This window comes from Mesoplodon densirostris, chromosome 7 (genome assembly GCF_025265405.1).
Source record: "Mesoplodon densirostris isolate mMesDen1 chromosome 7, mMesDen1 primary haplotype, whole genome shotgun sequence".
NCBI lineage: Eukaryota > Metazoa > Chordata > Mammalia > Artiodactyla > Ziphiidae > Mesoplodon > Mesoplodon densirostris.
In genome coordinates, this window is record NC_082667.1 from 122,002,952 (window position 1) to 122,024,565 (window position 21,614).

Sequence of the window (21,614 nt, forward strand, 5' to 3'; positions counted from 1 at the left end):
GAATTTACCTACCACTCGCTCACTTGTTTATTCATGGACTGTTTACTGGATGCTCATATGTGCCGGGCACCTGAGGACAACAGACCCTGCCTTCAGATGCTGCGTTTTAGGGGAGAAGACGCGTGAAGCACAAGTAGCTGGTGGTACCTGCAGAGCCAAGGGCGTCGGGCGTGCCGGGGTGCACAGGGCGGGAGGGTGTAGCTGCTTTATCTGGGGTGGTCAGAGAAGGAACTGAGGGCCTCGGGGATCTGGGTGAAGAGCCTCCCTGACAGAGGGGCTGCAGGACCAGGGAAGCGTGCCACGGTGGAAAGAACAGGATCTGGGAGAGAAGTATCGGAGCTTTGTCGGTTCTGCTACTGATTTGCGCTGGTTCTTGGACCCAGTGACAAAGCAACGTGATTGTGAGGATGGGCTAGGAGCTGGACCACGTGGATGTGAGTCCCAGCTCTGCCACTTACGACTAGATGAGCTGGCAAGTTACTTAACCTTCCCAAGCTTCCATTTCACCACCTGAAAATATGGGGGAGACCCTCATCCTCCATGCCCTCTTTGGGAGGATTAAATGAGTTAATTCATATAGAGCACCGAAACCAGGGCCGGACCTGCTGAGAGCCCAAGCTGACGGCAGCTATTTCTATGAGAGCAAGTTGTTTCGCCTCTATGGGGTGCGGTACTGTCCTCCCAGATTGTGAGCTTCAGAGAGGTGGTCTCTTTTTTTTTTTTTTTTTTTTTTGCGGTACGCGGGCTTCTCACTGCTGTGGCCTCTCCCGTTGCGGAGCACAGGCTCCGGATGCGCAGGCTCAGCGGCCATGGCGCACGGACCCAGCCGCTCCGCGGCATGTGGGATCTTCCCAGACCGGAGAACGAACCCGTGTCCCCTGCATCGGCAGGCGGACTCTCAACCACTGCGCCACCAGGGAAGCCCGAGGTGGTCTCTTTAAGTGCTCAACCCAAAGATTCTTGGAAATCTGATGCTAATTTACATGTTATTTTATGGACCATTTCATATCATTTGTTAACTGCTTTTTTTTTTTTTTTATGGTCTGCCCCCATCACAGTCCTCCTGCAGGATTTAGCTTCTTTCCAGTGATGTTGAGTAAGGGGTCCTTCACTTGTCTTTGCTAGAATTCCACTCCTCTCTGCCTCACTGGTGGGCTTTATTCCTTCCGGGATCTCTACACAGCACTCAGTACACTTAGTTGATTAAAAACATTCTCTCTATTAATTTCAATACACTGGCAAGGGATCTCTGTAGCAGAAACTTTAAAAAATGAAATTTCAGGCCTGTTTACTGTTTGGAGACCAAGTGTCTGGGTCCACAAAGTCACAGACACTCATGGATGGCCCACTCTGCAACATTGTCCTGGATGCCAACAAAGCTTTGTACGGCCCACCTGACTACTGCCCTGGCCACGGTGCCCCATACAGTGGGACACTTGAAAATCCCTCCAGCCTCTCCAGAACTCATGGTGCACTGCAATCCTCAATGCTGGGGACCAGCTGGTGCTCATATTGGATGGACAGGGGTTTTAGAATGACAACTGTAACCAGGGATCCGATATCTCTGGGTACCAGAGACGCCAGACTTCACTTCCCCATCTGGGTGGTCAGTTCCATAAGGACCCTGGTGAGGAGGGACCAGAAAGCCCGGACGGGAGTGCCAGGCCACCGTTTATGGACTCTGTGACCTGAGTCTCACGTTTCTTATCTATAAAATGTGGGTCTGCACCTTTGTTTTGATGAATAAATGACAATCTGTGGCTTTATAAATTCTTTACTTATTATCCTGCATAAATAATGAATGTGCATATTTATCTTGCTACATAAATATACGGCGGCTCTTCAGTTTTAGATCCTGACAAGTCCACAACCTACTGAGTCTATTGTATTTCTTGGTCAGGTGGGAAGCAGAGAGAACAATGCCTGGAGAGGGCTCTGGGTCCAGGTAAACCCAGCAGAGGGTGGACCTTGTAAGGGTGTCTCCGCCTTCTCCTTCACCCTGGGGATTACTTATTTATCAACTAGTGAGTGCTGATTCATGCACCTGTAAATAAATCATGCTCTTAGCGATTCTCCCGTGCCCAGAGCATGTGGACCCTGACACCCGGGGAGGGACATCTGGACCCAGCCTGAAGCCCCCGTCTGGTTCCGCGTCTTCACCCAGCTCCTTTCCTGCCACCTGTCACTCACGCGCCCGCTCAGCCTGCAGGCTGCCTTGGCCGCCTTCGCTTTGGCTGCCCCTCAGCCCACAGCTTGCAGACCGTCTAGAATCTCCCCCACGCCCCTCCCCATCCTGCCTACCAAGACGCTGTCCAGCACAGGGCTTGTCCTTTTCATTCCTAAGTCCTGAGCCCACCTGGTCCCACAGTATGGCTTTAACTTATCTTGGGCGAACACATGGAAGGTCGAAGAAGCTGAGGGGAGAGAGAATGAATGGACTTCCTTCCAGGCTTCCCGGCAAAGCAGCTGCGCAACCAGAACCCCAAACCGAGAATCCGGTTCCTACCTGGAGCTTTCCATCGAGTCAGGCTAGCTGGGGCCTGGCTGTGCTTCTGGGACGGGGAAGCCGCGTTTGGCGGGGCTGCGGCGACATCTCCTTTGGAATCGCCCTCCGCCCGCAGGGGCGCCGCCTGCCCGCCACGGGGACGTTGCCCTCGCGCCCAGCGGGGACCGCGCTCCCTGCTTGTGGCTGAGACAACAGCGCCACCTGCTGGCCTTGAGGCCCCGGCCCCGGCCTGACTCCGGAGGTCTCGCGCGCCCTCTGGTGGGCATTCAGAAGATGCAGCGCAAAAGTGGCCTGGTTACCCCCAGGGCGCTGAGAGCCATGATGCCCCTGGGGCCTTTTCCACCTTTGATGTTTGAGCCATGCTGTGGGCCCGCACTGGAACCAAGACTAGAAAGCAAGGTTTTATAGCAACTTAGGATGCAGACGATCAGAGCCGTATGATGGAACAAGTTTCCAGGCACAGATGACATGGCATGCTCCCTGGTGACAGAAGGTCCACACAGCTCCCCCAAGTGGCACACACAGCCGTGGGAAAGGCGGTGGTGGTGAGAAAGAATTGTGGAGGAACTGGGAAGTAAAAAGAAGTGGAGGGAAAGGAAGGGGTGCTATTCTGACCTCCACACCCCTCCTCCAGGACTGAACTCACCGACGAGGCCATTTGCGAAGAACAGGCTGCAGTGTAGACCGCTTCTCCCCAGGAGGAGGCCTGCAGCATTTCCAGTTACCCTCGCCCTAGCCCTTCAGGAACACCCCGGCCCTGAGTGTCCCCCCCGTCGCTGTCCTGTTACTGCCCATCATTGTTGGCTCTGCTGGAGCTCAGCCGCCCTCGGCTCCTGTGTCAGCCATGTAAGAATCTCAGAGGCTTGGGAACGCGAGCCCAGCTTGAAATATACTTCCCTGAAGGGCTTATTTTGTTTTGGGACAAGTCTCATGCCAGTCTGTCCTGCCAAGAAATGAGTGGTGTTGAACCGTTGGTTTCCATTGCTGTCAAACACAATCTTACACGGAGAGTAAGGGGGCAGTCACCCTGGAGGGCCAGCTGGGAAAGAAGGCTTCTGACTGGCTGGGACTTTCTTAGAAGCCCCTGGAGAATTTTTATTTTTAAAGGAACATCTAGAATGGCTGATGTCCGACAAGCAGGACACTTTTCCAGTGGGTCCTGTCCATCTCAAGTGGCTGCAGTCAGATTCCACAGGTGTCCAGGGAGAAGGGCGAACAGAGGCCCAGAGCCCCAGCTTAGCTTCGGGCACAGGCTTGGATTTCCTCTATTCCAAATGCAGACAGTCCTGCCGGGTCCCGCCTAGCACACAAAGGTTGGGAAGAACGCAGAAGCAATGTCCCCGTGTTTGTGCAGGTCTTAGGCTACTGAAAGGGGTCTGGACAACACTGATAGAGAAGCTCGCTTTCCAGTCATGCCTCTTAAGACACCTGAAGGTGTGAGGAGGTGCAATTTGACGCTGCTGGCCTTGTGCTCATGCTTGTTTTGTTTTTCATCCTCATAAAACTTATTTGAATGCAAAACCAGTAGAAAGTTGACAGCTCAGAATCTGTTCAGATGAATCGTCCCGTCAGACCCTGTTTTAGGAAGAGCTGATGGTTGGTTAGAAGTCAGACACTGACTTTGTGAGTGTTCACTGCATTCGTTCTCCCTCCCTGGGCCTCAGTTTCCTACTCTGTACAGTTGGAGGTTGACTGACTTTCAAGGACCTCTACAGTTCTGATGCTCTTTGGTTCTTTAAAATGAAGCCTCATATCATCCCGTGGTTGGCTACCCATCACATTATCACACCTAATGGTCCTTACTTTACCAAGGAATGTTCATCTGCTCGTGCATTTCCCCACCCATTCATTCAGCAAACAGTGAGTGCCTGCAACGTTCTGGCACTGCTGTGGGCACCAAGGACAAGCTGGGAATAAAGCGAGGTCCTGGCTCGCCTGGAGCTTGCAGTTTTGTGCAGGTCAGAGACACACAATAAAAAAATCTAAAACTGTGTAGCATCGTGTACTGTCCTACAGCGTGAGATAACGTAATGACAGTCAGCTGGTAATAAGTGCTAGGAAGACAAAGCGGACAGGGGTCGTGGGATGAGGAAAGCTGTTTTCTAGACAGCGTGATCAGGAAAGTCCCCTCTGAGAAGAGAAGATGGCATTTGGCAAGAGACGATGGATGAGGGCGTGAGCACTGGACGTCCGGGCAGGCACGCGGGCAGGAGGGCTGCGCAGAGGCCTGATGCAAGCGTGCTGGGCCTGGAGGGGGGAGGTAAGGAGACGGCGCGTGGGAAAGGAGGCTGCCTCCCTGGATCCCATCTTGGGTTTTGATGCCAAGTGTGATGGATGCCATTGGAGCTGGTATGTTCTTGAGTCAGTGTTGTGAGCATGCCTCCCGGCACTGGGGGCGCTGAGAGGTAAACTACAGTCTCTGCGTGCAAGGGCCTCGAAGGCGCCTGGGTGCCCACGTGTGGCGGTAACGGGCGGTGGCAGGAACCGTGTGCGGGATGGAAGCAGCGGTGCAGGCTCCCGCCCTGGAGGAGCTCCGCCTGGGGCCTGCAGGCTGGGCGCTCCGTGCTATGCCCAGCAGGAGGCATGGCCCGGACAGCCGAGAAGCGGCTCGAGCAGCATCTGGAAGGAGTCAGTGGGGCAGAGGCAGGAGTGGGAGGGACCCACGTGGGCAATGGCTGGGCTGCCCCAGCAGTTCTCACGGCAGAGGCGGCGGAGTCAGTGAGTGAGTGAGTGAGCAGGCTGGCTGAGGAGGCCAGGGCCCGCCCGCACTCCTCCTCCCCGAACCACACGGGAAGGGGGCAGATCCTCGCCCAGCAGGTCATCACGACCGAGCGGCCAGGCCCTGCTGCCCTCTCTTGCGCACAAGAGGTGCATGGTCCCCCTTGAGGCCTTGGCCCCTCCAAGTGCTGAAAGGGATGGTTCCTCGTAGGCCACCGGGCCCCACCTGCCCTGCGGGTGAAGCCATCGCCCCCAGGGGCCCAGCTAAGGAAGGATGGCGGCTCAGCGTGGCCGTGAGCCCACGTCTTTCGTCGTGTGACCGGCTGCTCTCTGCATTCTGACTGAGCCCTCCAGATGCTCAGGGGCCTCCCGACCAGGGACCGCCTTTCTGCGAACCAGTGTGATTGTCCAAAAGTGAGCCTGTCTGCACCTCGGCCTGTGTTTCCCGTGTCTGCTTCTGGGCGGGAAGAGTTGCAGGACCCCAACTTACTGGGCACGGATTGGAGCCCAGGGCCTCCGGCCGTCTGTCCACTGAGAGCTGGGATGTGCAACACTCCCGGGGCCAGCCGCCTTGAGCCGGGGCTGCCAGCAGCACGCCGGTGCCTGCCCGCTGCCACCGGCCATGAGATAATGTCTCTCCATTTTGGGACTGTGACATAGTTACATCAGACCTCAATGGCCAGTGCGCACATTCCAGACCTGAGACCAGGGTGGCAGCAGAGAAACCTGAGCTGTGAGGAGACATTCTTAGGCTCAAAAATCACAAACCCGAGAGGGAAAGGCACTTGATCAGAAAACAACACCATTCAGGTTATTTTAATGCCCTGTTTGTGCTGCCCTTTCAGTGGAGCCCCTTCTGTGGCGGGACTTCGGTGCCAAGTGACCCTGGGGCAGATGACCTTCACTTGTTGTTAACTGAAGAACAAGGTCACGTCTGGCTTGGTGCGCTCCCTGAGCTGTGGTTCCGTCTGCGTTTTCCGTGCACATGCCTTGCTCTCAGACGGCGGCACAGACCAGGTTCTGGGGCTCAGTGGCAGCTGGCCTGGTGTGAGCACACGGAGAACTCTCTTCCCCTCCCCAAGACAACTCCTGAAACTTCTCCCCTTTTCAAGCACTGTGGTGTTGAACGCCATCTGGGCAAGTTCTCTGACCACCTGAACTTGCAACCAAGGGGTAGGGATGATTGTCACCTACTCGGAGAGCCCAGCACCAGTCCCTCAGACGGCCAGTCCATTCATGAATTAAGCACTGTTTATGTCCCTGCTGAGTTCTGAGCATTTGCTACGTGCAACGGAGAGTACAAAGCCACGAACAACATAGGCCGTACTCGCAAGAAGTACATAATGAAAGTGCAAAAGACAAGACTTGTACTCAGAGAGTCAGAAACCAATGGTCCAGAATCAACTAGTCTGGCACCGATGAAAATGGCAAGAGGAAGGAAGAGAAGAGAGACTTTTCCGGTGGACACTTGGCCTGAGCGAATGCTGGGAGGGAGGAAGGAGAATCACCATAGCAACAAGTCACCCTGAGCCTTGTCTCTTAAGACTGAAGGAAGAAGGCCTTTCCCCAGGACAGTGGGAGTGTCTGCCTTCAGGCTGTCAGTAATACTGGATGAGAGAGCTTGGTTTATAAACTTCTGAAACTTTAGAGGGTTGACACCCTGCCCAGAGCAACGGGGAGCAGTTTTGTTTAATGGAGTTCCAGGAGGTGTTAGCTCTGGGCCCAATCAACGGACACTTGGATGAGCTTTTCACGGAAACGTGGGTGGCCTTAGGTTCTGGTCTGCACGCTGAGGATGACACCAGTAGGGGCAGTGGAAATATCCCTGAACTGGAAGTTGGGGGACTCGGGCTCTAGTCTTGGCTTCGGCAATGAAAACGACAAACATTTAGTACGCATCGTGTGCTAGAGCTTGTACTAAGGATCCTAAATATAACCCCTTCTCCCGCCTGTTCTCTGTGAGGAGAGTTCCATGTTATTCCCATTTAATGAATGAAGAAACTAAGGCACCGAGATTTTAAATCACCTACTGAAGGACACAGAGCTAATCAGCGGTAGAGCTGGGATTCACCCCTGGTTGTCTTGTCGGCAGAACTATTTCTTAATCCCTGTGCTGCCGCCGCTTGAGAAAATGGGTGACTGATCTTGGGCAAAAGTTCCTTTTTCAGTAAAATGAAGACACTACTAACTCCCCCAAATTACCTTAAAAAGTGATGGTCAAGATCTAAATGAAATATTGGATATGAAATACTTCATAAGTTAGAAAGTCCTATACGTGGGTAAAGTATTACATTCCTCAGAGGAATGAGGAAAAGATAAAATGGAAGCAGAGCTGATGGAAAAGACTCTAGGAAGATGAAAACCCAAAGTGTGTACTTTGATGATCAACCCGAGACAGGCTAATGGGAGATGAACAGGTCCTTGGACTCCATGGAAGTCTGGGGGTGTGGCTTATTCCTCAAAGCTGCATGGTAGCCTGAATCCATGTGATTTTGGCAGGCTTAAAGAGGGAGAATGGAGGATAGGGACTTTTATTCTAGGAGCCCAGAGAAAGTCAAGACAGTCCTTCAGAGTCAAAGCTACCTTCTTTCCTCCCTCACTTTTTTTTTTTAAAAAAAAACCCCAAAGTTTTATTTAGAAAGGCTAAAATGATTGTATGCTAATCTGAACAGGTAGGTTGTATAAGAAAATTCCATTTTTGATATCCTTCCAGAGTCCTCCCTCACTTTTATCATGCTTCGCTCCTTCCTTCTTTCCTCAAACTGAGACCCAAATGAAGTGGAAGAAAATCTCTACTGAGATAAGAGACACGATGAAATATAATCATTCATTCGTTTGGATGACAAACATTCAGAGACCCTCATCACTGTTCCAGAAACTGGCCAGGAACTGGAAGGCACCGTCTTTGCTCTCTAACTTATGTGACAGAGCTGGACAGGGTTTCATCCAATATCCAGCCCATCCTCTGTATGGAAAGAAAGAAAGAAAAGTCCAGGGAAGTGAAGAGGTTTGTTCAAGGTCACCGTGCCCAGGCAAATCAATGTGTGTTCCTCCCCATTTCAGTCATTCCCTTCTGGGTGGATTTGGGGTGAGGGAGGGGGAGTTTGTTCCCAATCCATATACTGCTCTGTGACAACAATTCCAAAGAATGCCGGGTGGTTTTTTTTAAAGCTCATCTTTGAAATGGTTCTTTCTCTGCCTGTATATGCCTGAAGAGTTAAATAGGAACAATCTATATAGGGGTCTCATGGACTATCGATCACCTGCTTTCCCGTGTCAAGGAGTGCTTCCTTGTAAGACTGAGCTCAGCACCCACGTACGGAGTTGTGTGCTCCTGTGAGATGAAACGGTCAGTTACGGCCACTGAACACCTAACCAGCCCCCGTGGAGCTGACTCTCCGCTCCTCTCCCTCTTACCTTCCCTTCTCACGTGCTGGTGGCCGAATCTCCCCCACTGACTGCAAGATAATTCACATCCTCTGGTGTTACTGCTCCCTCCCACTTCAGCTCAGCATTATAAACAAGACAAAATGTAATCAAAAGGTAAAAAAGACAAACAAAAACACCTTTCACCAGGGGCTGGGTTGGGGACTAGAGAGTATGTCTGTCATTGGGGGAAAACAACAGCCCTTTTTAGTCCAGAATTCATCAGATTCCTCCTATGGTGATACAGAGGTCCTTTCACCCCAGCAACCAGGAGGCTCCAGCTGGGCATGTGCTTCTGAGATGGGTCCTGGCTAAGGGCCGCCAGTCTGGGGCCTGCTTCTGGGGACCAGAAGCACCTCCGATGAGATGGTCAGCCTGAGAGGCATGGGAGGCGGGGCCTGGTGTTACTGCTGCAGCTATGAAACCCACTCAGCCAGCCTCCTCCCATACTGATCTGAGAAGCTGGCAGATCTTTACAGCGGGGGTGCTGACAGATGTCTAAGGCTTCACCTCTGCTCAGTGGAAGGTTCCTGCTGTCATCTGGCTTTTAAGGGGGGTTTCAGGGGTGTGGTTCCATTGTGGGTAGGAAGATGGAGAGAAAATTGCCAGATGGCGTTGAGGATTCCAAGCCTACCAGAAGAGAAAGAAAGACATTACTCACTGACACAAGAAGGCTGCCAACTCCACTTACAGAGCAAGCCTTTGTGTGCAGGCAAAGTCTGTTCCGAGCCTGTGTGAGAGGATGAAGGAACCAGCCATGGCCTCTGAGAATTTGTGAGACGACAGAATATTTAAGGGGAAACTAGGGAGATGCCACGGTGTAGTAGTTGGAGAAATCACAGAACACAAGACAATCTGCCCCCAAGGGCTCTACAGCCGCTGGAGAGGACAGATGGGCACGTCCTCAGGGGCAGGTCAGGACAGCCCTACTCCAGGTGCAGCTCCATGAGCACAGCTGGATACAGTCCAAGCAAGATCTGCTGAGCCCAGCCAATTCAAGGGAAACTTCTGTTTCATTACGTTTCATTTCTTAAAAAGGAACTTCTTCATTACACATTGCTTCTCAGGGCAGCAGGTAAAAGACACACAGAACTACGAACAGATACAATCAGCAACCACTTCTGCTTTTACATGGCATCTTTCCCACTTGAGCATTAATTATTTGGCATTTTCTCCCTGGTTTTCAGAAAGTTTTCTCTAGGAGGTTGAACTTACAGAGATGATTTAAGGGAGAGGAAAGCTTCAGCAGTATCTCCAGAGGCTGTTTTGCATTTTCTAATGTCTGAACGTTTTACAACAGGTTTTCCATGGAAAACTCAACAACTCACTAAAGTCTCTGAGTCTCAGAACCCAGACTTAAAGTCAGGGGAAGAGATTCCCATGGCTAACCTTTCTAGACGTGTGTCCTGTCAGCTTGGACTGCCATAACAAAATCCCACAGGCTGGGTGGCTTCAACAGAGATTCATGTCTCATGGTTCTGGAGGCTGAGAAGTCCAAGATCAAATGCTGGCAAGGTAGGTTTCATCCTGAGGCCATTCCTCTTGGTTTGTAGGTGGCCACCTTCTCACTGGGGGCCCACGTGACCTCTTCATGTGCGTGAGGAGAGGAAGCTCTGGTGTCTCTTCCTCTTCATGCAAGGGCACTAATTTCATCATGGGGGCTTCCACTCTCATGACCTCATCAAAACCTAACTACCTCCCCCTGGCTCACCTCCTGATACCATCACACTGGGGGCTAGGGCTTCAACATAAAAATTCTGAGGTGGGAGGGACACAAGCATTTTGCCTACAACATTGTGTGAATAGTTTGGAACATGTAAAGCATTTATGAAAATGTTTAATCTTAGGGTTGATGGTTATTCTGATTTCACAGAAGGGAATACTAGGGCAATCTTCCTCATAGAATATCAAATATGGAGTCAAGTATAAGAAATATCATACATTTAAGGTTTACCTGCAATATTAAGTTGATGTCCATATTAATTTATCATAGAGACAATTAGACTAGTGGGACAGCCAAGTCAACCCACAAAGACTGGTAAGCTGATACAGGAGGAAAATTTAAGGAATAAAGAGAGAGCAATTTTTGAGTTGCATAAGAAAGGAAAAATGACAGAGCTATGAAGTCTTTATAAAATTTTTTTTCCTGTTATTATTTACTTAGTTTGGTTTTTAAGAAAAGGGTTTCAGAAATAAACACAGGAAAGGATTGGGTGAAGCAAACTATTGGTCCAAGGCTGCCTTCTATGAACAAGACTAGATGAGGAAAATTTCTATCACTTGGGAAACATCTACAGAAACCCTAATCTTATATAGATCTCAGGTCACTCCACTCCAGCAGTGGGCATTCTCCACATCCCAAACCTCAGGACGCGGAGCCTGCTGAAACACAAGCTCTCACTCACCTCAATCCTCTCCAGACTGCTAGAAGGAGGTGCACAGCCCTGCTCTTCAAGCATTGAGGCCACGAGTATTACTGCCGTCTGCACACATGCATACTTATCTCCCCTCTTATCTGTCCAGACAAGCTCTTGCCTTGTAAGCAAATGCCGTATGCCACTCACAAGCCCATATCTGTGCAAGGCACACACCTGTACATGGGGGCAAATTCTGTTTCAAACATTCAAACAACAGCTTCTATCTCATCCAAACAGATCGTTGCAAAGGAAACTTTCTGGGTCCTCACCCATATGCAGGATATACAAAGCTGTCTGGAAGGGATCTGGTATTAATTACCTAGTGTTCTACACTGGAATAAGTGCTTAATCCCAAGGAGGTTTACACTGGAGACTGACCAACCTGCCCCGGGGTGGATACACAACCAATCTTGGCTCCAGAGACTATTCCACATCATGTGTTGTGCAAATGTGCACTGGCACAGGAATGGACTTCGTTCCACAGCAGATGGGATCCTTCTTCCGTGGGCCGACTCTAACATAATATATGACCCAAGCACTACATTGTCTAGAGCTTCCTACTTTTCACGAAATGCATCACTGTCTTAATTCTCAGACTGAACTTCTTCCTCCTTTACCTGCACTTGCCCTCTTTCAAGTCATGGCCTGGAGGCTCCTTCTGGGGCCCAGAAACAGCAGGCAACTTTCATGTTGACCTGCAGCTAATTTGGATGTCTTAGATTCCTAAGTTTTCATTCTGATGGCAGCTGTCCAGTTTTGATCTGTGTTTGGGCAAATAGTTGCAGCAGCAAACTTGGTGGGGGAAGATAGCAAACACCTGTGAGAGTGAAGAGGCATTTATGCTAGGTTTCCTTTTCTTCAGGGTTATTACTGTGTCTTTGAAGAGTTTTCCTTGCCGTATCTTAGACATGACTTAAACTATTAGAGAAGGTGTGAAATAGAGAATTTTGGATCTGGGACCAAAGGATTTCCAGAAAGCAAATGGGAGAAAAAGTTGTCTTTCTCCTCATGGAAACTGCATTCCTTACAAATTTGTGTCTGGGGCAGGAAGAAGTAGAGAATATTTCTTGCAGGCAGATTTTTGTTTTGTCTTATGATCTCAGTGAGGTAAAGAGTAGGTGAAGGTGGGGGACTTGGAAAGTAAACAGGGCACGCTGGGTGTTTTTATGGCTGGATCATTTTAGAAACCATTTTCAAATCAGGACCAATTTTCTTTAAAAAGCGTATAGTTTTAGAACCTTACGGCCTACATACTTAGATGGCAAACAGCACTCTTATAAAACTGTGTGGGTTTTGGCAATAGAAAAATGAACTTTCATTTGATATTTGCTTTAGAATAAAGATGTAAGGTCCCAAACAGGAAAATCTGGCTCCGCCTCACCCCTTTCTCCATCTTTTGTCCCCAGCAAATTCTTCTTTCAGTCAACTTATTCACATACTTTACCTCCTAAGAGTCGATAAGCATAATAGTCTTTAATTAAACGAGCTTCAGTATTTATTTTGCACTAGGTAGATAAAAGGGTTGAGAAGGCACCGGGGTATAACGGGAGTAGAACAGATACAACGTTCGTTGCCCTTGAAGAATTATAACCTCTTGCTGAAGACCCCACATGTGTGCACAAGGACCCGAGAGGCAGCGTGTTGATAGATAACTCTGAGTGGCACCATCAGATAAAGCTTTAAGGAGAAGGTTGAACTTGAATGGCTCTGACAGATAGAGGGTGCCCACCCACGCACAGCTGGAAGAAGGAAGGGAATCTACCTGGAGAGAGGAAGGAAGGGAATCTACCTGGAGAGAGAGCACGGGCCAAAGGACAGAAGCAGGAGAGAGCAGAACACAAGCCCCTAGACTTCTGTGAAACTATCTCATCCAACTTCCTGGCTAAACCAACTCCATAATACATTCTGTCCCCAAGTAAAAGTCCTACTGCCAACCAAGCCCACATGATTCTCCTAGAGACACATGAAGCCTTAATGAACGGTGCTCTCACGGTTCTGGAAAGAATCTGGTTTGCCATCACTTTGTTGAATTTGGACTCCATGCATTTGTAAAGGATATAAACTCTAAAGAAAGGGCTGGTTTTTTCCTCAGTAAGGTCTGTCCTCCCTAATGGCAAGATATGAAATGAAATGCAGACATTTTGCTAAATCATGGTAAATCTTTCTGACAGCTACAAGGGCAGAATGATTCTTTACCAAGCGGCACAGGCAAAAGGGCTGATGCCCCGAGCTTACAGATCACCACACAATGCTACACCCAGCACAGAGAAGTCACAGCTTCTGTGGTCACGATAGTGCCTTTATCTGCAACCTCAGACTTTTGTAGTTTATCTGTCTTGGTCTTTATCCCCCATTGATTAATCCAAGTGTCTGGAAGTAAGTATGACCCACTCTCCATTGGTCATAATAATATAGTGCAACAGTAACAGGGAACATATGGGGAAGAAAAAAAAGTCCAAGTGTGCACGTGACCACATGTAAAATAAACAACAAGGACTTCCTTATAGCACAGGGAACTATATTAAATGTCTTGAAATAAACTATAATGAAAATAATCGAAACATAAAAAATGGATATACGCATATATACGTATAACCAAATCACTTTGCTGTACACCTGAAACACAGCATTGTAAATCAACTATACTTCAATTGAGAAAAAGTCAAAGTGTGGATTATTTATACATAAGCCGCAGATTTACCTCCTTAACTGTTATGACACTTTAACACTAAAATTAGCTTGCATTTCCTAAACGAACATTGGTGAGAAAGAGGCCTATCTGGGATTAAAATGAGTAGATAATGTCACTTAGGAAATGTTTGCTAAGTTTGGATCTTGATTCTATCACTTTTCTTTCATCCCCCTCCAGCCCTCCACACCCAGAAACAGTGCGCCAGTGGCCCTTAGAGAAGCAAGCGCCTGTGGGTGAGGTCTGCAGTATCAAGATGTGTGGGGAAACCAGACTCTGTCCTGCTGGTGAAGACATCAAAGCCAGGAGTAGTTCTCTGTATCCTATCACTTGCTTGTGTGCACTTCCAGAAGAGCCGAGTTCACAGGTACTTTCAGACCAGAGACAGGTGGGAGCGCGCGGGACGCGGCAGGAGGGCTCAGCGAATCTGAGAAGAGCGCAGCGCACGTGCCACGGGGGCTGCTGGCGCCCGAACCTCCTCCACCGCTTCGTGCTGCCTCTGCTTCAACCCCGCTGCTCCTGGCTCACGGCAGGGAAACGTTAGGATGATTTTCACTTGTTTCTTGCTTGACACATTCTTCCGGGTTCGTGTTTTCCTGCCTGTTTTTAAGAAAACCAGACCCTGCCGTCTCTGTGCACTACGAAGTAGCAGACCAGTCTCAGGGTGCGGGAGGGGCGTTTAGGGTAGCCGCCCCTCACGGGCTCTCTCCCGAGCAGCACTGGCCTCCTCACCCTTTACGCCACAGAGGAGCGACGGAGGCGTGCGGGCTGGAAACCCTTCCGCCTTCGGCGCTTTGTTCTCTGGCCCGCCAAGGCAGGGCAAGCAAGCGCTGCCCTGTGACGTCTGGCTCTCCCGGTGGAAAGGGGACAGAGGAGCCGCGTTACGGCGGAGCCCGCCCAGCGGGGCTTCAATGAGCGCAGCATCATGCTTTCCCTTCCCCCCCGTTACGGCTCCTGCTCCCGTCTGCAGCCCGCAGGGCTGGCTAGCCCTCCTGTCCTCACCCTCAGAAAGCGCATCTCCCTGCAGCGCGCAGGACGGCGAGGAGCAACAACAGGCTCCCGGGCCGCGGCGGCGGGGGCCGGCCGGAGCGCGGCCGCCGGGGGCCCGGAGCCAGGCTGCTCCACGGCTCCATCCAGGAGCTGAGGAGGGGCCAGTAATGGCACCGCTGCGTCCCAGCAGGGCGCCGGCGCTTGACACACCTGCTCTTACACGTGATCTCGATCGATTCTCAAAAGGGTTGTAACGTTTTCGCCCCTTTTTCTACTAGAGACCTGAGTCTCGGTGCAGGTGAGTTACCCAAGCACATGGCATCCTCAGAGCCGACTAGGTGGCAGGGCGAGGACTCCACCACCTCATATGCAGGCAGGGGCGGGAACAGGCTGGGAGGGAGCAAGGGGGTCAGGAGGGGCTGAGGCAGGAGCCGAGTCCCAGGGGCAGGACCAGGCCGGCGGTTCGCGCGCGTGTGGTCGAGCCCCCCGTTCCAGGCAGCAGGCCTGCAGATGAGAGACGCTGTCAGGGGGACTCTTCCTTGACCCCCGCCGTGCAGAGGGAACCCACCGAGGTCCCTCACCTGCCGGGTCCTAGTGCCCACAGGCCCCCTCCGCCTGACCCCGCGGGGCTCCCGCCTCGGCTCTCGTCCCTCCCTCCCCACACACCGGGCTGGCCCCGTGCTGGGCCGCACGCAGCTGTCTTTAAAATTTCTGGATTGCTGTAACTTACACGCAAAATGTGGCGTCTCAGCCACTTCCAAGTGTGCAGTTCAGCAGGGTCACACACACTGGTGTAGACAGGTCTCCAGGACTGCTTCCTCTCGTGAGGCGGAACCTGCGTCCTCTCGTGAGACGGAACCTGCTTCCTTTCGTGAGGCGGAACCTGTTTCCTCTCGTGAGGCGGAACCTCCGCGCCCGCTACACGGCCACCCCTGGCCCTCGACCGCCATTCCATCTGTCCTGTGGGCCTGGCCACTCGGGGCGCCTCAGATAAGTGAGGCCGGCCAGGACGCGTATGCCGCGGTCTACTCTCCGTACCTCTGCCCACCTGGTTCACTGTGCCCCCACCTGGACACCCCTCCATTCCTTCACCAGCTGATTCCTGTTAATCCTTTAGGAGTCAATTCAGATGTTACCACCGCAGGCTCTCCCTGGCTCCCCAGCCTCCATTAAGTTCCCTTCCTGTATATTTAGTGGTGCATTAGCTGCACCCAGTTGGAGGTGGCGTCCGAGTCCTAAGCCCCTGATACTTGAGGTGCGGTTGAAGGCCTGCATTCTCACTGGCTACGTCTGGGAGCTTGTGAGAATGCAGTGCGCTAGGCCTTTACCAGGGCGCCGGGTCACTCACGCACACACTCAGGTTCAGTAAGCACTGTTCTCACTGGACGAGGGGGCTGCAAACTACTCCTGGGCTAAACGCAGCCAGCCGCCCTCTGTGTGAACAAAGCTTTATGCCAACACAGCCGGTCATCTGAATACGCATTGCCTGTGGCTGCTTTCACACCACAGTGGAAGGGCTGAGCAGCTGCAACAGAGACCACCACGTGGCCACACAGCCTAAAATATGTGTTCCCTAAAATATGTTACCACAGACGTCTACTAGACCATAGGCTCCTTCAAAGTGGGAACCCGTCTTATTTTGCTCTGTAAGAAGAAAGGCAGATTAGCACAGTGGTTATGTGTGTGGTCTTGAGGGCAGACTGACAAGACTTGTATCTCAGCTTTGCCATTTCCCTCAAGTGTCACGTCTCTCTGTGCCTGATGTTCCCTTATAAAATGGGGACAGAGAGTAGAACTACCTTACAGGGCTGATGTGTGGGTTACGTAAGGTAACGTACGTGAAGTGCTTCACATGGCACCTTCCGCAAACGTTACCCTTAGCTGGTTTGTTATTTTTAGAGCACCGGGGACTTTGGTGATGTTGGCAGGTTGGCCCCTGCACCTGACCCTGTTTATCAACACCCTTTCTCTGCTTCTTCCTTGCTAACATCTAATTATTTTTTCAGATATCTAACCTTCCTGGAGAGTGACCTCCTCTCTGGGCGACAAACACTACTACGAACCAGTCGTGGTCACACGTCCTCAATGTCAGGGCACTGGCTCAGGGGCGGGCAGTTCTGGCCGAGTCAGGAGAAGAGCAATCTTGGAGGGCTTCTGGAAAACGGTGTCCTCATTCTTTAGAAGAAAACATGGGAGAGACGCCCCCGTTCTTGCATGGATATTGTTATATGTGAATGTGATGCCCTGAACCGCAGCAACTATGAAGATAGGAGGTCTGAGGACGAGCTAGCATGTTTACAAGGGCAAAGCACAAAGATGGGAAGAATCGGGGCCCTCTGTGAGGTCAGAGTTGCTGAATCCATCCACTCCTGGGCCTCACCCACTCAGGTACTGATCTGAGGGAAGACAATAAATGCTTCTAGTAATTTAATTTCAGTCTAAAGCAACCTAACTCATATAGCCAGGGACCATGTTGACACCTATTTTACTCCGCCCAGGACCTAACAACTGTTGCTGGGTGCCACGAGGAAAGAAGAGTGGAAGCTGGAAATGGAGGGGCTGGGCAGGGCGAACGGGGAACCACGGATGTTCCAGGTTAGCGTAGGTCCAGTTCTTCATTCATCACTCACTCTCTCAGCTGGAGTATCTTTTCCTGAGACCCGTGGCTCGCTCCCAAATGCTTATCTCCCTCGTGGTCTGAACCTACTACCTAAACACGGGAGGTCGTTTCAGAGCCAGATGGGGTTTGATTATTTCCTTGACGATATCCATTATTTCCCTTCTGGGTAGAAGGAGGGTCTGCAGACAGCTGATCTTTTTGGGGCAGAGAGTATGGAGGTGGGGTCTCTTATAGAACACGAAATACAAGGAAGTGTTCTTTGGGCTGGAAGTATCAGAAGATTGCTTAGAATTTACCGTTATAGGGGTTTAACGGTGTGTCAGCTTGTGTACTGGTTTTGTGTCATATCTGAGCCAGAACCAGTAGCAGAGATTCAAAGCAGTATAGGTGGCAAGTACACACGAGAGCAAAGCACGGGGAGAGACGGGCAGCAGAGCCTCTCCTGGAGAGCACCCTGGCCCTGGCGGAGGGAGGGAGGGGCGGCGCAGTGTCGCTGGGCCCCCTGCAGTCCCTCACCCTGCACACACTTACCACAGGGAGAAATGCTGAGCGGCTTCTCCTGTGAGTGCCCCGGGTGGGAGACGCCCTGAGAACTCTGGAGCCAGAAAGTGACTGTAACAATCAACTTTTTTGTTTTGGTTTTTGTTTGTTTTTTTTTGCCGTACGCGGGCCTCTCACTGCTGTGGCCTCTCCCGTTGCGGAGCACAGGCTCCGGACGCGCAGGCTCAGCGGCCATGGCTCACGGGCCCAGCCGCTCCACGGCATGTGGGATCTTCCCGGCCCGGGGCACGAACCTGTGTCCCCTGCATCGGCAGGCGGACTCTCAACCACTGCGCCACCAGGGAAGCCCAACAATCAACTTTTTAAGGCAGAAGGAACCAAGTGACATGACCTTATTCATCCCCTTGCCTTTAGGCACTAACAGTACCGCTTAAGCCCCCAATTACCTCACTACATGTTTGATGGTTAAAAGCCTTCCAGGGTGGGGTGCAGGGAAGCAGAAAGATTTCACAGCTTTCTCCCGTGAGACGTTTTAATCTAAGAGAACTTTGACGCTTGTCCTAGACCCACCCTTTTCTCACCAGTCCAACCCCAAGACCCTCCTCCAAGTGGAAGGGTCCCAGTTCAGTGGCAGCAGGCACTCCCCAGCGAGCACAAGCTAAAGGGACGAGGGTGGGCGAACCCCCCGCGGCGAGACCTATGTGCAGCGCCTGCCTCCTGGCTCTCTGTCCCTCCTTTCCTTCCACCAATTTCTACGAATTGTCTGTCTTTCTAATGGACGCCATGCCTTTGCTTTCACCACTAGTGCTCTTCAAGACTAATTAGATCCTGAAGGAACAGGAAGTAAAAAGCTGTTTCTGGGTAAGCTGCTAATGTTCTTGGTTTAGAGTTAAAGATCCCTGCCAGAGACTTGTGGAGAGAGAACCCTCCCTCCTCTGGGCGTTCTCAGCCAAGAAGCAAGTGCTTCCCTTCCCTCGGGCAGCTCTCTGGGCTGAATGTGCAACTTGCCATGCGACTGGGTTGAAGAAAGACAGGGGAGGCCACAAAGGTCAAAACTCACTTGCTCTTGGGGAGGGGGTTAGAAAGCTAGTAAAGAAAACCTGTGGTGCAGCTTTCAGGAGAGGGTATGGAGGGTCGGGTGGATCTACCAGAAGTGTTGTCAGTCTGTGCTGAGGTCTTTGGGACAGGAAGAGTACAGCCACCCAGGGAGAAAGCCTGCAGTGACCCCCTCTACGGGGCCGATGTGCTGGAAGGAGTGCCTTGAGAAAGGTTTCCCTCTCTCTTGCGGGGCTGTTGGAAAGCTAGGTAGGACCAGGGGTCTGGCTTTCAAGAGTGGTCCCGAATGAATTTTCAGTTTCCTGGTGGGAAAGAGAACTCAGAAGATTGTCTTCTCCTCTAAGAAAATCTGGCTATGGTTTTTCTCCTGGTCTACCTAGAGCCTGCACTGGTGGGTGAGGCACACGTGTGCACGGGGCCAGGCTGTCGGCAAACAACCTTAGGGAGGAGGGCAAAGGAGAGGCAAAAGGGGCTCATTTCTCTACCTCACAGCTTCCTTTTCCAAAGGAAGCAGGATCCACCCACCAGCAACAGTCCAAACACCACCAAAGAGGCATGGAAATGGGTATGCATGCAACTGGTACATATACCCCCTCATTGCCTGCTACAAATGGAGTGTAAGTTGGGGGAGAACTGTGCCACTGAGACCCCAGGCCTTCTGAGCCACAGCTCAGTTCCAGAGGCACAGCCCTTCTGACTGGTCTCTGGGTGGCAGAGTAATGCTCCCTTCCTAACCTTCGAGAAATGGGTGAAATAACCTCCGGCTAAGGGGAGATGCCCATCTTCTTGGGGCTGCCTGGGGTGTCTGCAGCAGAGCTGGTTATGGCGGACTCCTCAGCAGAGGCACTGAGATCCAAGAATTCCAGGATGATGTCCCAAAGGCAGTAAATCAAATGCCTGAAACAAATGAACAAAACAACTTAGAGGAGGGTCTGGCTCCGTCTAGAGACACCAGATCCTGTTTATGACATTTATCTTCCCTCTCCCTTTCCCCTCTACTGATATCCTTAGTGGACTCCAAACATCAACAGCTGGACAAAGCCTCTGCCATGAAACAAAAGTCTGTTGAACTCATAAAGGCTATGACCCCAGTAAAGGTGGAGATGGTACCTGAGACTGGATGTTAGGAAATTCCGCATTGCTTTATAGCTAGCTACATTAGCACACTGGCACTGCTCTGAAGAACTCTAAGGGAGGGAAAAATCCTTGTGATAACAACTTACTAAGAATTTTCAGGTTACCTGTGATGAGGTAAAGCCAGGAGCCTTGGGGTGCGACAGTTAACAGACACGGCGTACTGCAGGACGGGGGCGTGAGAGGGGAGTGGACAAGCACTCAACACGTGCAAAAGATTCCACCCCAAGGCACCAGCCAGGGAACCACTGACCTCTCTGTACTATTCAAGGAGGTGCACCAGCATTTCTGGTCCCCTTGTCAGAGGCCAACTCATCATCTTGTCGACCTCACATCAGGCAAAGGCCCACGCTGGAAGTGCTGCCCAGGCCAAGGGCTGTTCTCGAGATGCTCACAGGGGCAGGCAGGTGTCAGGAAGAACAGGCCTGGGGGCTGACAGGGCCTTTTCAGTAGCTCACGTCGGGGCCTGCATCGAGTTCTTCCAAATGCAAACAGTGGCTGGTCCCACCGGCTTCCGACCACCTGACACCTGCTCAGGGGCCAGCGGAGTGGGTTTTACCCAGTGTGTGTGGGCCTGGTCATCACACTCCAGGGCCCAGGGCCCAGGGCGAGGAGAGACGGCAGCGCCGTTCCTCTCAGTGAGGCTGTTCACCCAGAAACCCGAGGTGCCTCAGACCAGAGACGGCTTCAGCCGTGCCTACCGGTTGATGAGGGGCTGCTGCAGCGACTCTAAGACAAGACTCCAGCTCAGCCGGCATTTGTTCACCCCAAGGATTTCTACGACGATATCTGAAGAGGAAAAACAGATGTGGTTTTAGTGTCACCGCTGAAGCTTTAGCTTCTAAGGGGTTTGTCTCCTCAAGATATCTGCTGTCTTTAATCATACTGGGTACTTCTGGCACACCTCTGAACCACACAGCCAAACTAAAATCATCAGCAAACAGGGAAAAACCAAGAAAAATGTTTCTTAACTTTACATATCTAAATTAGAATGGGCCTCAAGAAACAATTTGGTAACCCGTCACTAAAGTGCAGGTACTTCTGATACAACAGTTTAGGTTGGAGAACAGAGGTTACTAAGAGTGAATAACACTGTCCAAGGCTAAGAGTTCACTACTGTACCCTGCTTCCCCCAGCACAACCACAGGCAACAAACTGCCTTCCCCGCCCTCCCAAAAAACCATATAAAGCAAAGGGAAAAAACCTTCTTCAGAGTTTGTTTTTATCTACTGCTAAGGACCATACACTTCACTCACTGGCCCCAAGCTTCCAAGCTCAGCTTCTGCAGGACCTATATCATTTTCTTCCCTGGTCCAAAATGCCATAAATTGGCAGAGACCAGGAAGTCTTCATCTGGTGGGAAAATGAAGAGGCCTGCCTGAAAGTGAGCCTGCCCATTCCCTCAGCATCCCTGGAAGTCCTGACCATTTTCCTGTTAGCCTCAGAAATGGGGGGTCAACAAATTTTTGAGTTCAGCCACAGTCAAGGCCCTTTTAAAAAACGGGGAAGGGTGTAGGTAATGGTGGTGAAGCAGGAGGGGAAGGAACAGTTATTGGC

At 51.3% G+C, this 21,614-nt stretch overlaps 1 protein-coding gene across 1 annotated transcript in view; it reads right to left on the reverse strand.

Moving 5' to 3' along the window:
• Window positions 1-13,828: 13,828 nt before the first annotated feature.
• The window catches only part of SNX19 (sorting nexin 19), a 41,690-nt gene continuing 33,904 nt past the window's right edge, over window positions 13,829-21,614 (reverse strand). The window contains 4 exon segments of the mRNA XM_060102974.1: window positions 13,829-14,356; window positions 19,659-19,707; window positions 19,709-19,820; window positions 20,759-20,846. Coding sequence (XP_059958957.1) covers window positions 14,175-14,356; window positions 19,659-19,707; window positions 19,709-19,820; window positions 20,759-20,846 — 431 coding nt within the window. The 3' untranslated portion in view covers window positions 13,829-14,174.